Source organism: Leuresthes tenuis, unplaced genomic scaffold (assembly GCF_036924035.1).
Source record: "Leuresthes tenuis unplaced genomic scaffold, fLeuTen1.0.hap1 SCAF_1, whole genome shotgun sequence".
Classification (NCBI taxonomy): domain Eukaryota; kingdom Metazoa; phylum Chordata; class Actinopteri; order Atheriniformes; family Atherinopsidae; genus Leuresthes; species Leuresthes tenuis.
The window spans coordinates 36876735-36900214 of record NW_027325355.1 but is presented as its reverse complement, the minus strand read 5'-3'; the positions used below and the strand labels follow the sequence as shown (position 1 = coordinate 36900214).

At 39.1% G+C, this 23480-nt stretch overlaps 2 protein-coding genes across 2 annotated transcripts in view; one reads left to right on the top strand and one right to left on the bottom strand.

Moving 5' to 3' along the window:
- rcan1b (regulator of calcineurin 1b) overlaps window positions 1-23480 on the bottom strand; it is a 386410-nt gene that overhangs the window by 342612 nt on the left and 20318 nt on the right. The window lies entirely within an intron of this gene.
- runx1 (RUNX family transcription factor 1) lies at window positions 92-22572 on the top strand. Its single transcript, XM_072379258.1, has 8 exons — window positions 92-572; window positions 2114-2265; window positions 2343-2453; window positions 5275-5431; window positions 8993-9097; window positions 13970-14173; window positions 18458-18604; window positions 18693-22572. The coding sequence occupies exons 1-8, from the start codon at window positions 545-547 to the stop codon at window positions 19238-19240; spliced, it is 1452 nt and encodes a 483-aa protein (XP_072235359.1). The 5' UTR covers window positions 92-544; the 3' UTR covers window positions 19241-22572.

Genomic DNA, 23480 nt, shown 5'->3' with positions numbered 1-23480 from the left:
CTTCACTGGCTGAGAGACGCAGCCCAGACCTGCTCCAGTAAAAGCTTGGTGCTGTCAACGGCGTGGTTATTCATCTGCCAGGGAGGGGGGAGAGCTCAGCCTATGTGTAACGGAACACTTCTGAATGTCACAGAATAAGTGAGATTTAGTGTAGATTCAGTGTCGAAGCGCAGATTTCCGTTTTCTCTTTCACCTTTCGGAACTTCTGATTTCACTTCTGATGTTTGGAGGCTTCGGTTCAGCTTTGAAGACTTTCCCAAATTTACTGTTAACCTCAAAGTGACTATCTGTTTGGAGAATACAGAAATACACTGAAGAGTCGGACTGTTTTGGAGGTCGTCGTACCGCCGGTTTTCTGCGCACACATTCTGACATCCGGACGGGAGAGCAACTGGGAGAAAACAAGTCCGAAACGTGACAAACTATCAAGAATTTATTAACTGACCACGGTCTGTATCTCCTGCTACAAGGAGAGAGGAAGCAGTAGGTGGTTGGTGAAGATCGGCGGGGAGTTGAGGTCCTGTTGTCGCACCGTGACGCACAAATGGTGTTTCTGTGGGACGCCAAATACGGTACCAGTTTTTCTCTTTTTTGAACAGTTTCTCTGCTGATAACAGAGATTTTCCATCACCACATATTTAGACACAAATGAAGAACTAAAGCACAAAATCGGGTCTGTTGTTGCTGTTGTTCATCAGATCATAAGGAGGAATTTACAGCCGGTCCGGTTTCTTCTGGCGGGTTTTAGTTTTATTTCTGTATTTTATTCCTTCATGAAGGAAAACGAGTCTCAAGTCTCTGACATGTTCAACAATCTCATCCACAGCCTGCTGGGAAGTTATTCAGTTATTCTTTATTAGTCACGCCGTAAATTCTGCCAGTACAGAGTCTGCAGCACACGCATCGACACCGAATGGCAAGTGTATGCGAGTTAGATTTAGGCTAACATTGTCCAGACACAGTTTTAAACACAATTAACTTCCATTAAAATGCGTCATAATTCAAGTATTCATTTATTTATTTATCCAAGTAAATCTTGAGCTGTAACTTCATATATAGCAGGTGTTATGAGTTTGTGAGGTGGCAGAATTATGAAGATTTCCAGGATTTAGAAATTGACGGGCGTCAGAAAGTCGTTGAAAGGAGAAAGTCCTCTCCGCTCCTGCAGCTGCAGAAAAGGACAAAAAAGTAAAACCCTGACCTCACTGAGCCGTGAGCACAGCTACGGTCACGTTTCAGCTTCTATTAACCTCCGTAATACAACTGATTTAACGGATTCAGCACGAAAAGTGAAATTATATCTCAATTTTACCAGAACAGAGCAGAGCCCTGTATTTTCAGTCAGGTTACTTCCTTGTATGGCTGCAGGGCCTCTGATGTGGAACCGTCTCTTCTGCTAGATGATTCAAGTGTTTGTGCTGTGCCAGAGTCTAGTTAAAGACGTCAGAATAAAGCAGAAAACTGCACAAACTCTTGTACAGTGTTGTCGCGGCTTTCCGACGGGAAACATCCACATGTGGCTTCGGCTGCGGGTTGGGACCCTGACGCACCGGCCTGCTGCTGGTTTCCTTCTCTTTCTTCCCGATGATATATGATCTAACTGCTGTGTAGACTGTAATACCTTTTTTTAACTAACCTGTATTTTCTGACTCACAGTTCTTGATTTAAGTTTTAAACAAAGAGGAATGAGAGCTGCTTGTGTCATGCTCATCCCTAGTACTTTGGTATTTAAGCCGATGTGTATCAGAACACACCCCATTTGTGTTTACACGCTAACTCTCCTCTGAAATAAGGTTAGAATAAAGCTGAACCAGCAGTTTTATCTCTGATTTCTGTTTGTGGACATTCTGCAGATGGATCGATGACTCAATTAACTGCTTGATCCTAAAATAAAGATTATTACAGAGCCGATAGTCTATCGATATGTTTGTCTCATTTTAAACATTTTAACGGTCCAGAAATATAAACGTTCACCTTAAAAAGAATCGCGTAAAATTATAAAGCCACCATCTGAACCTTGACTTTAGCTCACTGACAACATCTGTGTTTACGTGTATTTTTTATTTTTTTGTAGAGCCTAAAGAAAACATAACCCTTATCCTTTCTCTCCCAGACCCATCCCCTGGCCGGCGTTACACTCCCCCCTCCACCTCACTCGCCTCCGGGGGGAAAATGACCGAGGCCTTGCCCCTGGGAGCTCAGGAGGCCGGCGGGGGGGGCGCTCTGGTGGGCAAACTGCGCATGGCGGACCGTGGCATGGTGGAGGTAAGAAAACATAATTTTCTGCCAAAGCCGCACTTGGGTTCACAGTTCAGAAAATGAGCGTGGGGCTCTTTTCTCAGGTGATCCCAGATCATCCAGGAGAGCTGGTGAAGACCGACAGTCCCAACTTCCTTTGCTCCGTGCTGCCTACCCATTGGAGGTGTAACAAGACGTTGCCCATCGCTTTTAAGGTGTGTGTGTGTGTGCTGATAGCAGCCTCCTTTAGTGTGCCAGTAATTCTATTATCAGGGTTATTTGAAATTAAATTGAAAAGAAAAACGTTTTTTCATCGGTCATTATAAGCTCTCACTGTGCAGAGTTTAAATTGACTTAAGATATAACACGTATGATTAGATAATAAGACTTTCACAGTCAAAAGTAAAAAATATCAGAACTAGTTAAGAGAGATTCCACCTCAAACAGCAGGATTTTTGTTTTTATGGATAGAATAAAAGTGAAACATTTTTTTTAAAACTAGACCTCGGAATTAAACGTCCTCATATTCATTTTTCTGCATCTATCTCTGTTTTCTCTCTTTTATCATACATGTGTAATGCAGCACTTGAGAAAATTAACTTTACTCAAATCGAAATAAAACTAGGAATACAAATTATTTTTTTGTATAATAATGACTAAAAGTTGCAGTTATTATTAAAATGATTTTTATATAATTAATTACAGCCTTTTATGAGCTGAGGTTTCTTTATTAGATAATCTCTGTTATTTAAAAAATTGTGTTTTCTGTCAGTAAGAAATTATCAGTTTCCAGGGTGTCATGCACTTTTACTACAACAAAATAGGATGATTTGATGCATCCATCTGCTGAGTTTTTACACACTTTTCTGTAGTGTATTCCCTCATGTATAGATGAGCATGGATGTGGATGCTTTCCTGCACTTTGAGACCAAATGCATTTGTGGAAAGGCAGCTCTTAGCCGCACAACACACAGCAGATTGATTTATTGAGTTTTATACATTAGTGTACGCACATGCGTGTGCATGTGTGTTTGGTACTTTATGCATCATTATGGAGTGTCATGGCTGGATGTCACTACTTCTCACTGATAATGGATGAAATACACACACACCAGAAAAGAAGCACAAAATAAAGAAGACAAAGGAAACAATCAGGAAAATCTTTTGTTTTTATATCATGTTGGGGGCAATAAAAGTTGAAAGAACATCAACTTATGGGAATTTCCTTAAAGCATGGGTCCAAATTTTAGCTATTTTTGAGGGTTAAAACTTTGTTTTAGGGTCAAAGTTACACTAAGTTCTGGTCAAAGCTAGAACTGCTTATTATCCATCATTGATAGAAGAGAATAAGAATAATCCCAGGTTTCTCTTCAGCGCTGTAGCCAGGCTGACAAAGAGTCCGAGCTCTGTTGAGCCATGTATTCCTTTAACTCTCAGCAGTGATGATTTCATGAGATTCTTCATCAATAAAATTGTTTCTATCAGAGAGAAGATTAATGGAATCCTTCCTACTATTATCACTGATGTATCATCAAGTAGAGCAACTTTAGAAGTATCTTTAGAACCTGATTTGTATTTAGTCGGCTTCTGTTCGGTTGTGTAGCTTATAACATATTTGTGTTGTTTGAGTGTGTGTTGTGTGAATGGGCGAATGTGGCTTGCAGTGTAAAAGTGGTTTGAGTGGTCAGCTAGACTGGAAAAGTACTGTAAAAAAACAGTTGATTGAACAAATATAGACAAAAAAAAGTTTGTATTTGTGTGTTTGAAAGTAAACCATTTCCAGCTCATTATCAGGCCCAACAAGTCAGTGCTGCTTTTCTGAAGTAATCACATTCTTGGAGCTCAAAACAATACTTGGTTTGATGACCAGAACATCAACATGTTGAAATGTTGATTCTACTCAAATCAAGGTTTAACTTTCAGGGTAATTCTAGTTGGTGATCGTGGGCTGTGGTTGTTTGCTTGAGAGCTCAAGGTTGGAAGAGAAACTGTCCATTGTTACAATATCGGCCCTGTACATTAGCACATTGATGGTTTGGTGAGATTAACGTTAATATGGAAATCAGCCTCCCTGCCTCTGTATTTGTGTAGGTGTTGAAGAGGAGAATGTGCTCTCTAATGCACCAAGCATTACACATCCAATTTAAAACCCACATATCCTGTGAAAGCTTTTAAAACTAGAAAATAATTGTTTTTTATTCCAGAAAAGGCTATATTTCATTAACTTTGAGAGCTCGGGTATAATAAAACCATGATGTGAGAAAATCAGCCAACTCATCAGCTCTTCTATTCAACCTTAATTTCCTTTGGATTATAAACTTGAGCTCAGATAAATAGGCTTGCAGATGGAAAAGCATGTTGTTCATAAACGTCTGTATAAAAAAGTGTGCTTGGAAAAGCCTAAATATTAATCATTAGTCTTTATGACTTACGATAGTATCGTTCCTCAGAAGCATCATATGTGGACGCAAAGATCCAGTTATGTTTTCATTTCATGTCCAACACCCTTTGCTAGTTTTTCTTTGTAGTGTCATTATTAATAAAATCTGTTTTGTACATCATAGCTGCCGGAAAACTATATGGAAATTTGTGATACTTTAGACAGCTTTTTGGAATACTTTGTGAATTTAATCTTAATATCAAACTGAATATATGACAAACAGATTAATTAAAACAAGGATAACCTCTGTCATTAAAGAGTGGGTTACATTGCTTTGTTAGTGAACAAATTAATTAACAAAATCTGCTACTGCATAACTCTATCTATCTATCTATCTATCTATCTATCTATCTATCTATCTATCTATCTATCTATCTATCTATCTATCTATCTATCTATCTATCTATCTATTTCATCATCCTTTTCTATCTAATGATTAAACCCCCTGAAACACACACACACACATGCTATAGGATAAAGAATAGAATAAAGGATAGTTTGCTCAGGGCACCAAATTATTCAGAAATTTCACATATTTTACATATTTTACAGAAATTTAAGGGGCCACATATTAATTTCCTCCGTGATTTCACCAGGTTGTTGCCCTGGGCGACATCCCTGATGGCACCTTGGTAACAGTGATGGCTGGAAACGATGAGAATTACTCAGCAGAGCTTCGGAACGCCACAGCTGCCATCAAAAACCAAGTGGCCCGATTCAATGACCTGCGCTTCGTTGGCCGCAGTGGGAGAGGTAAGCACAAACACAAAACCACACAAATGGAAGTATAAATGCAGTTTGAATTTGGACTATATGGTACAGACTCAAAGATGTGAGTTATTAGGCAGGGCAGACTCTTCTAATGTCACACTGGTTGAAAGTTGACTGATGTTTTTGACAAACACAAAATGGATGAAGTGGGGGAAGCAGATATGAATAAGAACAGTGTTCATGTCACTTCCTCCTCACATCTCATTCAGTGTAACTGTGCCTTGCCTCTCTCTCTGTCTTTAACGGACACACCAGACCACAGTTACTCTAAATCAGTCATAGGCAAATGTCCCAACTTATCTATTTAAAACACCAGTCCTGTGTACACAAGCTCTGCCAGCACTGCCGCACATTACACTGAGAAGTACACCCCAGCTGAAAGGAGATATAACTGTCATTCTCTAATAGCTTACACAGTCTTATTGGTTTTTCATGCAAATTTAGCAGCCCAGAAAACAACACAGTTCATTTTTCCAACATCACTCTGACTTAACTAAATTTAACAACACTGAAGTTTTTTTCAACTGCAGTTAATGTAAATGAAAAATATCTTCAGCCATGCTACATTTATTCTTTAATAATTAGCTTAATTTTTGTCTCTGTGTTCTTACTTGATTTCATTTTTATTTTTTAACATTAGGCACTAACAACAAGCTGGGGAGGCAAATTAAAGGCACATTACTGCTGAGTGTTGGATAAGAACAAGTACATTAAAGAAAATATAAACACTTTGTTGAACTAAATTAACAAACAAAAACACCAATAGCTTGATATAAGACTCACAAGAAACTGTAACCATAATGCTCAGGTCAAAACTATAAAAACTAAGACCTGTGTCCCCTGAACAAAGGACAAAAAACTTGTATCCATGGTTCTCACAAAGCCAGAATGCTGTCTTGTCAGTCTGGTTAAAAAGTTAGGGGATTCCCAAAGAGACTGCAGCACTGATCCAATCTGTGTAATAGCTGAGATGTCACACTCAAACCATTCAAGATCTGATATCTAGAGGAAATTTTTAAAAACACTGAGTTTGATATATTGTTTTTCAACAAGCTATATCAACCAGTCAGCCAAACATTTCAAGCAGTTTCTCCACCTAAAAACCTCTAACTGTCGTTGACTGTGTGTCTGTGGGAAGTGGTTATTTTGGCTGCGGCCACCACTGAGCAGTTTAGTGGTTTGACTGGTGGTTTCACTGTGTGTGCTTCTCTCTTCGTCGATGAGTGGGTGGCAGCTGCAAAGTTGTTAAACTCATCATTAGTCAGTGTTCCTTGTTGCAGAAGTACATAGTTACGTGGTTAGTCACATAGAGGAAAGGAGGTTTAACCAGCTGAGATATATATTGTGGCTTTAACCAACTACGGCACAAACTGTGGTAATCACTTGACAAACTAACTGTGGACATGTTCTGAATGAAGACTCATTTGAAAAGACACTGTCATAGTTTTATTTTTGTGAGTTCAGAGCATCGCAAGTAAATCTCTTTTTGTTAACCATATTTGTCTTTAAGACAGCACTGGAGCAGTTTTCAGGATGATTACGTTCCCTTCACCCATCTCATTTCCCAATTTGCCCAGCCTCAGTTCCTCTTCTTGACTCTTCTCTTCACATCTCAGTCCCTCTAACCAAGACACAAAGAGAGAAGCGAAGAAACAAGCCCTATCTATTTTTTTGTGACATCAGTCAATAGGATGTGACGCAGCTACATCATCTAACTATTGTTGTGTTGCAGTATGCAGCTGTATTGTATTGTTTCTGTCCAACGAGTATTAAATGTATTATTACCCATAATTAAATCACATAGACACATATACTGGTGTATCCTCACTCCTGTCTTCTTCCAAAGTGTTATAGTGATGGATACATACTTAAAAAAATTCTGGTTTTGAGAGATTTTCAGAAGACAAAAAGGCACAAATAAACTAATTAGGCTTTTGAAGCGTATACCAATTTTGTGGCTCAGAAAGTGAAGTAATTTTCCAAATGTGGAGCCTTTACTATGAAACTGCTACAGTCCAAAATCTAGATCAACATGGAAGTTACGTATAGCCATGTGAGACTGTCTTAAAACAGCAAACATAACTTGAAAAAATATAAAATGACTGCAGCCTTAGTCTGTGAGCTGAGACATGGCAACTATTATTCAGCACACAGTAAGTTTCTTATGTGTCAAAGAGGTAGATATTAATGTGTTTCTGCAAGGTTTGAATCAACACACGAGCACAAAATAGAAGTGACTAAACAAATCTGTTGATTTGTTTTGTTGCAGAAAGATATTTTGAGATAAACTACCTGCACACACAGGTACTAGTTATCTGCATAACAATGCCAGGATGATGCAACATCTGCATTATGTTTCATATTTAGGCTGACAACTCGTCACACACTCAGACAGTCTCTTCTTTAGTTCCTCTTTTAAATGGGACATTCATGTTTCTCTTTTAACACTAAATGACCTCACACACACACACACACACACAAACACACACCCAAATACACTAGATTACTAAAAGGCAGATTCCTGTGTGCGTGAGAGATTCAACCAGCTGGCTGATAGACACCACAGACACAAAGACTTCAGCTGTTCTGTTCCACTGTCTGTAAGACTATATCAACCCAGATCTCTTACTATAAACTCTCTGAATGCTCCCCATGTTTCTCTAGATCAGATCATTTTCAGATCGAAGATGATACTTGATGTGCAGTGATGTGTACAGAGTATGTATATAGTGTACAATAAATGTATAAAACTAGTTTGTAATGCTACACATAAAGGAGATATTTTAGGTGCCATTTTTAGCAGGGATTGTTTTACATGATCGGTAAATGGTGGGTACTTGCACTAAGGCTTTAGTTAGGTGACAGTTTTTCAAAAGTTGATTTAATTCCTTGAACTGATAAAATATGGTTACATTTCACAAGTCAGCAGTGATAACATGACAGTGAAGAAAGAAGTGAGAGTAACACATGGCCTTATCAACACATCGTGTGTGTGCATGTTAGTGTGGCATCAGGCTGTCTGCATGTGGAAAACTTTACTCCAGTTGTGGCACACAGTAGCTGTGGTGGTCTGCACAAGTAGAGATACATCTCTTTAATGAAATGTGTGAGTGTACTGTTTTGTTTGCAGCGAAGCCAGCAAAATGCAGGCTTACGAGGTTGGAAAGCTCCCACCTCCTTTCTCAGTAACCATACATAGGATCAAGTGGCTAATGCTAGCATGCATTCCAGGTTGGACAGTCATTTTGCTGTTTGAATGCTGGCCACAGTAGATTAATCCCTACCAATGTGAATAACATCACCAAGCTCTGAGAATAAGGAGCTGAATCTTTTTTGCCCTTATACATGCTCTTATACAGTAAAACTATATAAGATAGAAAAGAGTGAAATTGATTTAAAAAAAAGTTTAATATCAGACATTATTTATTTTAAACACACAGGCTTATAAACTTTCTACTTTTTCTTCTATTGTATTTATTTTTCTCTTGTCTCCCTCCGATGTCCCTGCATGTCCATAATTTTTCCTTGATCCTTTTCTTATAGGAAAGAGTTTCACTCTGACTATCACGGTGTTCACCAGCCCTCCCCAGGTGGCTACATACCAGAGAGCCATTAAAATTACAGTGGATGGTCCCAGAGAGCCACGACGTGAGTGACCCTGACACACTAATGCTGTTGTCCCACAGGGTATGATTAGGTGAATACAATGGGACCTAAATGTTGCATTGCTGCAGTAACACTTCAAATCATTCAAATGGATGTCACTAGTCAGAAGTGATGTAACAAGGTTCTGTTGAAGAAAATGAAACTAAATTAAATATATTTTAAGCATTTTTACATGGTAACTAAGCCCATCCTCAACAAAAAACTATCTCAAAACAGGACTGATGCATAATTCAAACCTCAAACACTCTACCCTTCACACACCGATTCAACCCCCTTGTTATATAAATGTTACACTTATCCTATTCTGACAAATGGGTATACATCTGTATATCTGTAAGTAGTGAGCAGTGTAGATGGTATTTGTATTCATACCATGTATAAATACAAATGCCAGTATATCAGTGAGCTCAGACAGTCAATTGATATTGTAACTAGCTGTGAACTAAGTCAAAAAGTTGTCCCAGGAACTTGTTCTTGGACTGCCCACTCTTTCTATTATATAACTCCACATTTGCCGCATGTGGACAATCTCCCTTTCAAACTACTAGAGGCCTGGGAGCTTGAGGATTCTATGTGGTATCTTAGCTGTTCCTAGAGCTGCTCTCCACTGAACAGAGATTTCTGATGTTGTTCCCGGAATCTGTTGGAGCCTCCCATTTTGGAGGTCATGACACGGAGTGCTCAGATAACCAGTAGTACTGCATCTTACACCCAGCTACTATGTGCTCTCTCAGAGGCTTTTTTGCACAGCCTGCAGTTCAGGTCCTGTCTGGTGTGGTAGACCCTGGCCTCTATTGTTCTTGGGCTCCGGGCCTGTTCTTGAGTTGCCATTATTAGTGCCTCTGCACTGCCTTTCAGACCAGCATTTTCTAGTCACTGATAGGACTTCTCAATCAGAAACAGTAATACAAGATAAGATAAGATAGAACTTTATTCATTCCATAACGGAGACATTTCTTTGTCACAGCAGCAACAGGATACAAGATCTTGTGTGACCAAAAGAAAGATCACATCAATTAAAAGTAAAATATAAAAAAAATGTTAGAAGAAAAAATAGAATAATATCAAATGAAAAACATATTTATAAAAGAATGGCAATCTAAAAATACATATAATATTAAATATAGGATATATTATAAAACAAAGTAAGTCAGGGAATAAACTGAAAATATTTCAAAGTCCTAGTAATGAACATTTTGCATGAGAAAAATCGAATTGCGTCAGCTGTGGTTGTTGAAGACCCTGATGGCGGAAGGGACGAAACATCTACGGATACATTCACTTCTGTACTGTGGAAGCAGCCATCTGTTGCTGAAAGAGCTGCTTAAAGCGTGGTGTGCAAGTGTGGTGCAGGGCGGGAGAGATTTTGTCTATGATAGATCTCAGCTTGGACCACATCCTCCTCTTGCCCACCAGGGAACAGTTCATCACAGAGCTGGCCTTCCTGATCAGCTTGTTTAGTCTTTCTATCCCTCTCTCTGACCTTTCACAGCAAAAAGCAGTACAGATGTAACCACTGGGTTGTAAAAAGATATCAGCCACTTCTAGAATTTGTAGGTGATACATTCCATGCAGAAACCTATCCTTCCACAGTTCCTCCACTTCTTCCTCCCCTCCTCGGGTTTAAGCTGCCTGAGACATTCTCTTAGCAGTTCATCATTGGGTACCAACTTCCTGATTTTTTTCCAGAGAAATGCTGTTTCGTTCTGGCTAGTGGCACTCATTTGCTCCCTGGCTCTCTCCCTCCACTTGGTGTACAATCATAGAATGCTGGACTTGGGGTGAAACCCTGCATGCATTGTTGGGAGCTTTCTTGTCCTGATATCAGTGGCTTCTATCTCCTTATCTCCTCCTTTGGCCAGGTTATTATACCATATCTGCTACCTTGAAAAGCATACGTGTTAATACATCAGACTTTGTTCTTCCCATTCAGCTGACTCTTCAGGACCTGCCTAACTCTTTGGAGGTTATGGCTGACATCCTTTCAGCCATTTCATGGTTCCCATTTGTCCATGTGACCCTGACGAATTTGGAGCTACTCTGAAGATGGTTGAAGATTGCTCCACTTTGGAACTAGTATCCATCGTAACTTTTTGTGATAATGTGGCTGAGGGGGTTCAGGCCTATGCAGATGAGCAGTGGGAACAGAGAATATCTTTAGTTGATACTGCACGTGATGATAAGTTGTGCAATTGGCTTGGAATTGGCTTCAGGGGTTGTTTTCCACAGTCCCTCTGGGTTCTTCACAAAATCTCCTCATATTCTTATCTGGGCATGCCTCCAGCAATCATGAAATTATCATGAGCGAAAGACATGGCACTGAAGTCATGCTGGCACAGCTGTTGTCCAGATTAATAATGTTCATGTCAGATGTTGGAGGACCAGGACATTCTGATAAGAAGTGGACTTCTGAAACAAGACATTCGTGGACTAGAGCAGAGAACATCACATTGTTGAAAGGCTACTATACCAGCAATCCCAGTAGAAGGGATATGTGCAGAGTTGGTGGAACTAATGCATACTTCAAAACTCAACATCTAAACTAATAATGAAACTACTTCTAACCCAGGGTTCTAATATTTGGAAATACTCATCACACTATCACAACTATCCACGTTCAACAAAGATTCTTCTGCAAGAATGACATGTCAGGGGGGATTGGTTATCTTCTACACCATTCGAGAATGGGTACCAAGCCCTAGTAGAAAGCCTTGATCATCTTAACAAGATGGCAGATGAACTGAGATGGAAGAAAGTAGATAGCCAGAATCTTTGGAGTGTTTGTGGCCCTTTGCCAAGGCTAAGGGACAAAGAACCTTCTGAAAGTCTGCTAGAGGATATGAATGCAGCACTTCATACTATATCTACTGTGACCATCACTGAGACCAATAAGCACCACAGCTGAGTACACCACAGCTGCAGTGATCCTAGAGATGCTTGGATACAAGATAAACAACACAAGGAGCAGTAAGGGGTAGAACCCCTCATGGAGACGAAGGTTGGAGGCCAAGATCAAGGCAACACAGAGGGAGGTTAGACAGCTATCAAAGATTCAATGAAGAGGGAACTTTCTTAAAAATACAACAAACTCACCATACCTGAGAACTGGATACTGCCAAACAACAACTCACAGCTCTGGCTACCCGCCTGAGAAGGTACACTAGAGAAGCTGAAGCTAGGAGGTTCTTGACTGAACCATCCACAGTGTACGCTGAGTGGTAGGTTGATAAAAGGAAAATGGACCCACCTGGGGCTGAGACTGAACAATGCTGGAAGAGCGTATGAGCATATTGGTTTCTGTTCTCCCAGAAGAGTCAACAAGGCAATTGTTGACTCTTGCAACTTTGTTGCACTATATGCAATCAACCATTTCATTTCTTTCTCATCTTTTTGATCGAGCATATTTAAATTACTACATCTTATTGAAAATTTGTAGAAGTAAACCTAACTGAGTCATGTCTATGTCGAGCTGTTTAGATACATAGGCCTAATGCAAAAAGTGAGTATATTTAATGCTAAAACATTGTTACATTTTGGTTCTTTTGAAGAAGCAACAACTTCATTATGTGCATTATATTTATTTTAGACATTTTCCAGCCATTAGGTTGTGCTTTGATCATATATTTGAGGTTTGGGTTCGATTGTAGTGAGCAAGTCTTGGTCGTGGAAAGTTACCAAATTTCTTACCTATCTAATTTTCTGAGGGGAAATAAGATATCTACAATTTTGTCTCAACATTCTCACTTTGGAGTTTTTTTTATTAGTTTCTGTGTTAAATTATAATAAAATCAATTTTGAAATGATAAATGGCTCATAAAATGCCTTGTAACTTCTTCCAAAGTCTAAGGGTTCTACACAGTACTTTACAGTATATTTCTCATTCAGTGTTTTTTCTTTACAATTGGTGAGTGAGTATATCAAGTGCAATATGAGATTCTGTGTCTTTCCTGAAAACTTCACATCTGACCCTCCAATTGGTGACTGATCAGTCTATCACTTGATCTACCCAATGGTGCAACCTAAAAGGCACTCAATATGATACTATGTGATACTGTACTGTTATAGAGAATTTTGTATAGTATAATGTTTTGTTTAAAGTCTTTACTGTAGCACTTAAAATTGTATTTCATGTTGTCATAGAAAAGTTAAATAAACTGAACAACTCATTTGCTTTGGGAACTGCCTCCCGGTCCTACAAAGTCACTCTCAACTGAGTGAGTCAAAAAGGAGCTTGATGCAACACTGAGTTCCTCTACTGCTCACTGTGATGAAACATGGGGATTTCTTCTGGCAGATGAAAGTCAGACATTTGTATTTGTTTTAAACAACCAATACAGGTCATAAGAATAACGCTTGTTCATGTTGACTGGAAGTGAAATGAGGGACTATATTGAGAACAGGTGATACAAAGACAGGAAGACTCCTGCCAGCTCGGCTCAGCTGTGAATAACCATCACACACATAACACACACACACAGGCACACAAATGCACACACCAACACATGCACACACACTTCACCCACAGGGAGGAAGTGTCTGTAACTGGAGCTTAGGCTTAGGGCTTTGATGTGCAGCCAACACCACAGACAGCGTGACACACCACCACAAAAACACAGTTATATTCCAATGTGGTGCCTGTACCTAGATTACCTGATGTAAATAGAAACACAGTGTTATAACAATGTCAAGACAATATTATAGACAGCACTGCAGCTTAGCACTGCAGGGGGTGCTGCAGCAACTCCAGCAGAATGAAATCAGAATACAGGTATAAAGTTTTCTGCTGACATATGCCTTCAGAATATCTTCAACCTTAATTGCAATCATGATGGTTTCATCTTGCCTCTTTCTCAGGTCATCGTCAGAAGCTGGACGAAGTCAAGCCTGGCTCGCTGGCATTCTCTGAGAGGCTGACAGAGCTGGAACAGCTGAGACGGAGCTCCATGAGGGTGACCCCCCCTCATCACCATCTCCATCAACCGCCTGCCAACAGCCGCCAATCTGGAGCTCTTAGTTCTACCACTTTCTCCAGCTCACCACACTCCCAGATAACTGCTGGTAAGAAACAACAACACATGGTCACATTTCATCTTCAGTCAGGCTATGCAGTGGTCCAACTGTTCAACTAAACCTTAATTTTCTGATGCCGTTTGAATGTAACGTCTAAACAACAACAACAAACCAAATTTACTAAAATAGCTGTAAAACACAGTTTTTTTTAGTATATTAGATAAACCCGAGACAGGACCATCATGCTGCACCACAGATCTATATCCCTATTGAATAATTGGAGAATAATCTGTGAAACAAATTAAACAGAATGAAATTTTAAAAAATGTGGAAATAGAAAATTAATAGATGAATTTAGTGAATTAAAATTTAAGGTTTTTCTCATTTTTTTGCATCTATTTGTTAATTTATTCATGTTGTTATAAAATAAATATCTTTATTTCTTGTATGTCAATAATCTAAAAAATTCTTCATAGTTTTTGTCATTTTCTGTAATAAAATGTATTTATTCTTATTCTTCTATTTTGCCTTATTCTTTTTCTCTTGTGTTTCTTAATGCCATTGTCCTGGCTTTACCCAAAACTTTTTTTTTTTCTATAGTACCAGAAAGCTTGTGTGAACTATATATACACGCACATGTAAGCTCACAAATTATAGTGTTTCTTTCCAAAGTTATGGAAGCCCTCTTATGCTCTGGATCTTTTAGTGCCATGATTTACCTGAGGTTTGAGTTACCAGATTCACTGAACCATGCGACTCGATCGCTGTCTCGCACCATTCTGGGATATTGATGATTAGGCTGCAAATATTTACTCATTTGTGGAAAATATGCGTTTTATGTTGTCCTAAATTATCACTGTCATTAATAATAGATACAGCTGTTCAGAAATAGCTTCAGTAAAGGTAATGCATATTGATGTACTATAGCCATCTTGTAATTATCTTATATTAACATCCATCCATCCATTTTCTATACCTGCTTAATCCACTTCAGGGTTTCAGTTTTGAAAATCAAAACCCGCCGTACTTTGACGATAAAAGCAAATATTGTAACCCAAACAGGAGTTTTGGTGTTAAACCAGATCTTCTAAAAGTTGATGAAGTCTATGAAACAGCTCTTTATTGCTTGTTTATATTTGATCATTTAACTTTATCTTTCCACATTAATTTATTCATTTCTCTATCTTTTTTTATATTTTCATTCACATATACATATATTTTTCATTATGTATTCCATGTGTGTAGTCCCTTATTTCTTTTCTTATTCTTTTACAGGTTTACTGTGGTATTTTCCGTGCCACTACTCTCCTATTTTTCTTTGACCCATACAGACTTTTTAAAACTATTTCAGAAACTGTAAACATGGAATAAAAACATTTGACAGGTTAGACATTCATCTCTTATTGTAGATTACTGACTTTGTTATCAATATTTCTTTAATATGTAAGCATAATTTTTTCATAAAATGTTGATGAACTTTTGCATTTCTCCAGGTTTAAAAGGTGAAACGATGCATGTGTCGCTCGTGTTTGTGAGAATTGCCTAATCTTTGCTCTCAGCTTGCATCGAACCTCATAGTTCCCTCTTGTGGTTTTGGTAACATCCATTGTGGTCTGTGTGTACATGTAGATGTGTGTACACTCAGGAGTGTGTGTTGTGGTTGCCGTGGATACTCTATATAGCACAAGAAGCTTTCAGTGGTAATGACGCACAGTGTTTATGTATGTATACAGAAGTACTGTCTTACTTTTTTACATTTGCATGCGTGTTCATGTGTGTGTGTGTGTGTGTGTGTGTGTCTGTACGTGAGGAAGCAAGTTGTGCCTTAAGAGGGAAATGAAAGTCAGCTGGCAGGAAGAGCTACTGTGAGAAAAAAAAGAATTCAAAAGAAAAAGCACAACTGTCAGTTAAAATGTTTGCTGTGCAGCAGCAACTAACTGCAGGCACCCTTTGGACTGAACCTGTATAGCTGAAATGTGTCTAACCAATGCTTATCCTGAGTGTTGTTAAAGAAAGTGTGCCTCTGTGTTTTTAGAGGAGCTGCTGCTCATACACAGAGAGCTGAGGTAAAGGCTGTAAGTCAGCCACCATTGGACAGAAGATCTGTTCAGAATACGTTTAAGCAGAAATTTTGTCTTTACCCTACCTCTAAACTCCTTTTTTTCTTTTTTTTCCCATGGGAATGGTAATACTGGGAATGTATGCCTTATCTGCAGTTTCAGTCCTAATATACAAGTGTGTGCACACTAGATAAATTTGATTCTCATTGTGAATCCTTACACATGTTCATGTAGTATTTCTAACAGCTGGAAGACATATCATGAAGGAAATGAGCAGTCAACAACATGGCAGAGCAACCTGAGCTTCAACTCCTGGTAAACCATTACCAGTAAGCACCAGCCTCCCTTTAAACTGATTTTCCCTAAGTCTGCTAACATCCTTTGGATTCTTTGGCCAGAATCAGTGTGCCTGTATTTAATGCTCTGAGGGTTGCAGTGTATTCAGAACTGGTCCTGTAACCAGTAATCAGTTCAAATCAATCTCTTATGTTTTTATCCAAGACTTGTTCACTCTTTCAATCTTGAAATCCGGAGTGTTGTGTTCCTATCTAAGCTGACTAATGCTGAAGCAGACAAGTACTACTTCAGACTGCTTCAGTGTCATTTGACACTGTACTGAATGCTGATTAACACAATACTATGGCCCTCAGGAACCAGATGTTAATAGGTTTTTTGACCAGTGAGGAAAAACAGAGGCAGTTCCTATTGCCTCCTTTTTTGTGTTTTTCTGATCTCTCTAAAAATGTAAATACCAACAGGAAAACTATTATGAAGAACTCACTCTGTTTTATGCTTTTTTTGTCTTCCCCCTTCCTTTCATTTCCTCTAATTGCACTCTGTCCTCTCTCATCAGCATAGCTTTCATTTCTTTTTTAATATCCGTCTTCCTTTTTTTCACTTCTCTAATTTTCTCAACTGTGAGTAATAAATACTGTACAAAATACTGTTCTCAAATTTAGATTATACACACGTGTGTTAAACAGCTTATTGCTCGGAACAGAAGTAAAAACAAGATTAGAGGTGTCATGTGAAAAAGGTTGTGATCAGATGAATGTCTAAGTGGACTTTTTGTACCAGGTTGGTAATAAGAACTACTAACCACACAACATACATTGATTCGTATGTGTCAAAAAGAAATCAGGTAAATATGATTCACTCAAAGCTCCCCTTCAGTGTCTTGCCCAAGGTCTTTTCAACATGTGGTAACCTGGAAAGAAACCGCCAACCTTTTCACTGGCAGACAATCGTTCTTCCTTCTGAACTACAGCCACTCATATCTATCTGTATGGCTGTCCTGAAAAAAAACTTCTCCCAAGTCCTTGGACTCTGCCTCCTCAATGGAGGACATCCTTGCCAGATTGAGGAGATGTTAAAAGGGCTCCAACCAGTCCAAGCACAACCTGGGTCAGACCCTGCTTCCCTCTCCCATGTTGTATTAGTTGTTTAAAACAAATACAACCACCACGACAGGCACCAACAACTTTCAGGCCACAGCTCTTGGAAGCTGCGTCCCACAAAGGAGATCCTGCACTCGGTCCATTCAGATTCCATGTCCCCAACCTCCCCCAGTATGTGAGAAAAAAATCTCTTAATGGTGTGAGTTGAAGATCTCATAGACAGGGGCCTAATGATAATCCATGACTAGCACAGAAGGCTAAAAACAAAGCTCAGCTCGGATTCAGATCAGGGAGGACGTTCCTCCCAATGATACCTCTCCAGGTCACTCCATCATTGCCAGCATGAATACTTAAGTCCTCTAGAGCATATATGTCAAACTTAGGCCCGCAAACTTAAGCTTGTTTCCATATGAACAGGTTCAATGTTATTTCTGAAGAGAAGAAAAAACTTCTTCAGTTGCAGACATTTTTTCAATAAATATTAATGGCCTGCGACTTTGTCCAAGTTTTCAGTCTTCCCTCTGAGTGGTGGGTCAATGTAGAAGTAGCTTCCTGTTGCTTCTTTGGACTCACTGGGTTAGACTATCAACTTAGCTGTTGCTGAACAGATCATTTGATTGCTTCTGTATCTTAACACGTTTAATTATATCACTGTGTTCTCCAGTCCCTGCAATAACCTAATACAGTATTATTATAATTTATCTGTGGATGGGAAAGAGTCTAAAAAGTTGGATTGTGTAATAAACTGGAAGAACTGAAATCAAGAATAAAGCCGGTGTATTGTATGAAGATTCATGTGGAAACTATTTTCCTCACAACATTTAAGTCATTACGAGTTATTAATCCTTCTCTGTCTCTGTATTTATCTCTCTCAGACTCCAGACAGATGCAATCATCTCCAACTTGGTCCTATGACCAATCGTATCCCTATCTTGGCCAGATAACTACATCCACTGTCCACCCTGCTAATCCACTATCACCTGGTCGCTCTTCATTAGGTGACCTACCCTCACGGCTCACAGGTAATGTAGAGGTGCATGCTCACACTAGAAACCAAGGAAGGATGAGTGGTTTGTTATTATCTGACCTCTGACCTTTCTCCTTTCTCAGGTCCTGACCTCACTGCCTTTGGTGACCCCAGGATGGCCTTGGAGCGATCATTTACGTCCCTGCCCTCTCTGCCTGACTCCCGTTTCTCTGACCCCCGGGTGCACTACCCTCCTACAGCAGCTGCTTTCACTTACACCCCATCCCATAACACTGTCTCTAACAGTGCCCTTGGCATCACCATGGCAACAGCCATGGCAACCACCCCAACAGGGCGTTATCATACATATCTGCCCCCTCCCTACCCCACAAACAGCCCACACCAAGCTCAAAACGGGCCCTTTCAGTCCACCTCCTCACCGTATCACTTGTACTATTCAACCACTGCAGGCTCATACCAGTTTTCTATGATGGCTGGGGGAGGAGGCAACAGTGACTCGCGCTCACCACCAAGGATCCTGCCGCCATGCACCAATGCTTCCACAGGCTCCTCTCTTCTGCACCCCTCATTGCCAAATCAAAATGAAGGGGTTGTTGTGGAAGTGGAGTCTAGCCACAGTAGCTCCCCAACAAACATGGCTGCAGCTGAAGCTGTCTGGAGACCTTACTGAGATTAACTACCTGGTCATGTGATGGCAGACACTGGCAGGGCTCTATCAAACTCATCATTATGGGCTACAGCTGATATTTCAATATTATGATTATTGTTTGAAAAGATCCCATGAAAAGACCTAAAAAAAAAATATATGTAACACGTATTCATCCAGGAAGGAATTTTGCATTTCACGTCTGAAGTTGCGACCTGAGTTGATTGTGCACACCGCAGCGCATTTTAGACACATCCCAGAAATGAATGCTCATTTTGATCCACAAAAATACACAGCTTGTCCATTTTAGATGGGAAACGCATGAAGCTGCACAAAGAAAGTCAGACACAGGAACCATATCCAGCTTCTGGTCAGTTTTCAAAATAAAACACAATATGCAGAATCATTTTCGTGGTATCACATCTACAAAGACACCCAAAAATCTTTATTCAATGTTGTTAATAGCATAAATCATGACAGAGGAACAAAATCAATGAAAAATCAGCAAACCAACAGGTCATCAAAACAGATAGAATAGAATGTTCTGAAACCCATCTATCTAGTATAAAGTTGTGAATTTAAAGGAACAAACCAATGTTCCAGACCCTTTATGTAATGGAATGTTAGCTTATCTTTTAATGCTTTATGACTTGCCTGATTTGTGGCTGTCAGTTCAAAGTCAACTTGGTCCTACTAATGTCAACAGTTCAACAACTAGTGCCTAGTTTTTCCATGTCAGAAAGATTTGCACATGGATGCAGCTGTAACACCATCCCTCTCTTTGCGAAACACTAATATTTTAGCACAGTTGAGAAGAATTATGGAAAAAAATTAACAAAAACAAACGTACAACGTTTTATGAGTATTAGGGTCACACACAAAAAAAATCCCCCTCTATTTTCTTTTATTCTTACTTTCCCATTTCTGGAATAAAGTTGTAATGTCAAGAATAAAGCCATAATATTGAGAATAAAATTAAAAGAATTATCAAATAACAGTATTGTGCACATATGTAACTATCGACACCTTTGCATTTGTCCATTACCAGCTATTTCAGCTTGAAGAAATGCATCACATCATCCAAGTTTGTGTAATTTCTCTCTCTGAACAGATGCAATTTCCAACACAATCTCTTTGAAATACTTAAATTATCACACAATGTGTTAAAAGAGAGAGAATTCCCCTGTTACTAAAACCTATTCTGAAGTAAAATTTCACCATTTATGCAAGGCATTTTGTAAGCCTGTGCACTAATTGATAGAATTGATTTAATCTTAATTATTTTCCTGTATAATGGGCAGAGACCCCGGGGAAGACCCAGGATACGCTGGAGAGACTATGTCTCTCAGCTGGCCTGGGAACGCCTCGGGGTCCCCCGGAAGAGCTGGAGGAAGTGGCTGGGGACAGGGACGTCTGGGTTTCTCTGTTAAAGCTGCTGCCCCCGCGACCCGATCCCGGAAAAGCAGTAGATGATGGATGGATATTCTCCTTTAATCTTGAAGCATTACATCTTTATTCTAAAAGTATTTTAACTTTATTCTCATAGTATTTCCATTCTATTCTTGACATTTTGACTTGAAATGGATAATTTTAAAAAGTTCTTCCTCTATTCTTTGTCCCCAGTAACCCTAATACTCCTACAGGTTGATTGAAAAAATAAATAAATAAATGAAAAAAGTGCTTAGCAATACCTAAAACTACACCTCATTGTATTTTTTTTCAATTATTAAATATTACTCAAACAACAACAAATTGCTCCCTTGTTGGGGTCTATTTTCAGTGATGCTTTAATTCACAATGACTTTTAAACCAGAGGATGTGGCAGGAGGGCTGAGAATCCAAATAACCAACGGCATGTGTGTTCATTGTAATGAAGCAACATGTCAGCCAGTGTGCAACTGTGGGGTGTTTTCATTAATTTTTGACAATAATATCATAATGTGTCACAGATCAGATACTATTCTGTATCTCAGGCTCTGGAAACACACATAATAAAGTTTAAATATGCATAAATATTTGTTTTTTGGTCTATACATGGGATGTTAGCAATAAGAAGAATGTTGAGTATTAGCAGATCTATTCCTCTTGCAAACCAACAAACTGGAAATTTTTCACTTCAGTTTGTTCCATGTTATTAACTGTTTTATTACCGAATGTTTCCCAGTTCACATAAATACTTACCTCAGTAATTACGAAGACATTCCCAATAGGAACATTGGCTCAATTTACATGCACAGCAGTTCGTCAAGTGTCGACTTTATTCTACATGAGACAATATTCTGATTATGGTATTGCATGTATTACATAGTCTGAACAATGCCTGAGGCTCACATTAAATCATTCTACGCCACTGCAGCTGTTTGCACTCATCCAAAGTTTTAAGTATATATTACCATACCTACCCCTCTAAACATGGAGTGTTACTCAGGATTGCTTCAGCCTAACTTGGACATGGGAAGTGTTGCAAAATATTGTGAAAACTGTATGCATGTCTACATAATGGAGCTAAGTTTGGAAAACTCCCTAGAGCTTATTTCAATCACTGCTTACTTTGAATGTGACATTGCAGGTGTTCAGGTGTCAGAAAATGGTGGTAATATGGTGGTGTCTTATTTAAAATATGATCTGAATCAAGTCAATATCTGTATACTGTTCTGTGCTTAACTGGACCCAGTGAGCTTTCAGATATCTGCACATATACTTAGTAATAAAAAAAAGTCAGTGGTTAAGAAGCAGTAATCATTTTCAAGTGAAACTACTTCTTAGAGCAGTCAATTATCATTTGTAATTAAAAATCTCTACCCACTACTGCATATCATCAGTTCATCAGTCCATCAGGAGTCAGTTGAGTGTACCCTGCTTAAACTTTCTACTGAAAAACAACGCTCAGTTAAAGCATGCAGAATTGGTGGCACATGTACTGACCAACAGACAGCAGTGAATGGACTGATTTATTTGTTCATACAAACCTTAACATGTCACCAAGATACAGGATGCGACACGGGGCTACGATGAGGAGCTTCTCTGAACTAAGGAGCCTAAATGGACATGATTGAGAAAAACATAGTAACATGTTGGCTTTCCACTTATAAAGTGCATGCAGCAGCAGTGAGCCGATCTCACTTTAAAATGATTTTTCCAAACAAATTTTTAATGCTGTGAATAGATATGCTCATGCCAAATATTGTGATGGCTTGTTTGCGTAGATTTCTTTTTATGCACCAATCATTGTTTCATGCTGTTAACACTCTGCTCTTGTTCTTGAGAATTTTAGAAAAAGTAAGCTATTGAGCTGATGTTGAATGGACACATTTTACTACACAGAAACACTGAAGTAAATGTTGTGTTTGAGCCAAGTTCATGGTCTGACTGGTGTGCTTTTAGACTGAATATTTGTGAGTGAAAATTTCTGCTCCTATCCATCAAGCAGATCTTCTCTGTCCTCCATCATGCCCTCATCGCCACTCAGAAATCATTACAACAGTTTTGTGAAGTGCTTTATTTTGACTACACATTAGTTGCCTGTTTTTTTCTGGGCATGAGTGTAGACCATTTTCCCATGATCCCTGGTGATTCAGACTGAATACAGCAATGATTGGAAATGATACTGCATATAGACTCCACCCATACACACATATGCAAACGCACACACACACACAGAGTGCTTCCTTGACTTGAGAGGAGTTACTGATGCCACCATCAAAACAGGAAGTCTTTGTGAACAGTGACATCCGCTGGTCTGACTTTTGGTGCTTTGAGCACATCAGTTTTTTTGGTTCTGATGTGTCAATTGAATTATTCTAGTTTTGATTAGATTAAAGAAAACCTCTAAGTTAGGGTTCGTCAGACCAACTTTTAATAAACTTGGTTTCTATTGTATGTCATCTGCAGGTAAGAAATATGAAGATGTTTCAGCTGGGCAAAATAAAATCAGTAGCAATCAATTAACCTGCATCACTGTTGATGCTGATATAGCTGTTTTTTATTCGCCAACAAGCAGCATCAAGGATTGATTTCCTAAGAGCAGCCATCATTTGATGCTCACCCAATCTTTGTATGTGATTGATTGATGATCCAAAGTACTGACTAAAGAAGAATTTAATGGGGAGTTTAAATTCACACTGTCCAATGAATCACTATGACAGGAGGAAGCTCCAGTTATTTGGCATGGGGGTGGCTGTACCTCTGTGTGCAGCAGTGATGGAACAGTCCCGTCATACAAAAAAGTGTTATAGGTACTGTATGTTTTTTCACATGTTCAAAA

Excerpts from the sequence above, each read along its gene's own strand:
- runx1 (XM_072379258.1), top strand. The coding sequence starts at position 545 with ATGGTGTTTCTGTGGGACGCCAAATACG. Across the intron at positions 2,266-2,342 it reads CGGACCGTGGCATGGTGGAG|GTGATCCCAGATCATCCAGG; the intron begins GTAAGAAAACAT and ends CTCTTTTCTCAG. Across the intron at positions 18,605-18,692 it reads CCTACCCTCACGGCTCACAG|GTCCTGACCTCACTGCCTTT; the intron begins GTAATGTAGAGG and ends CTCCTTTCTCAG.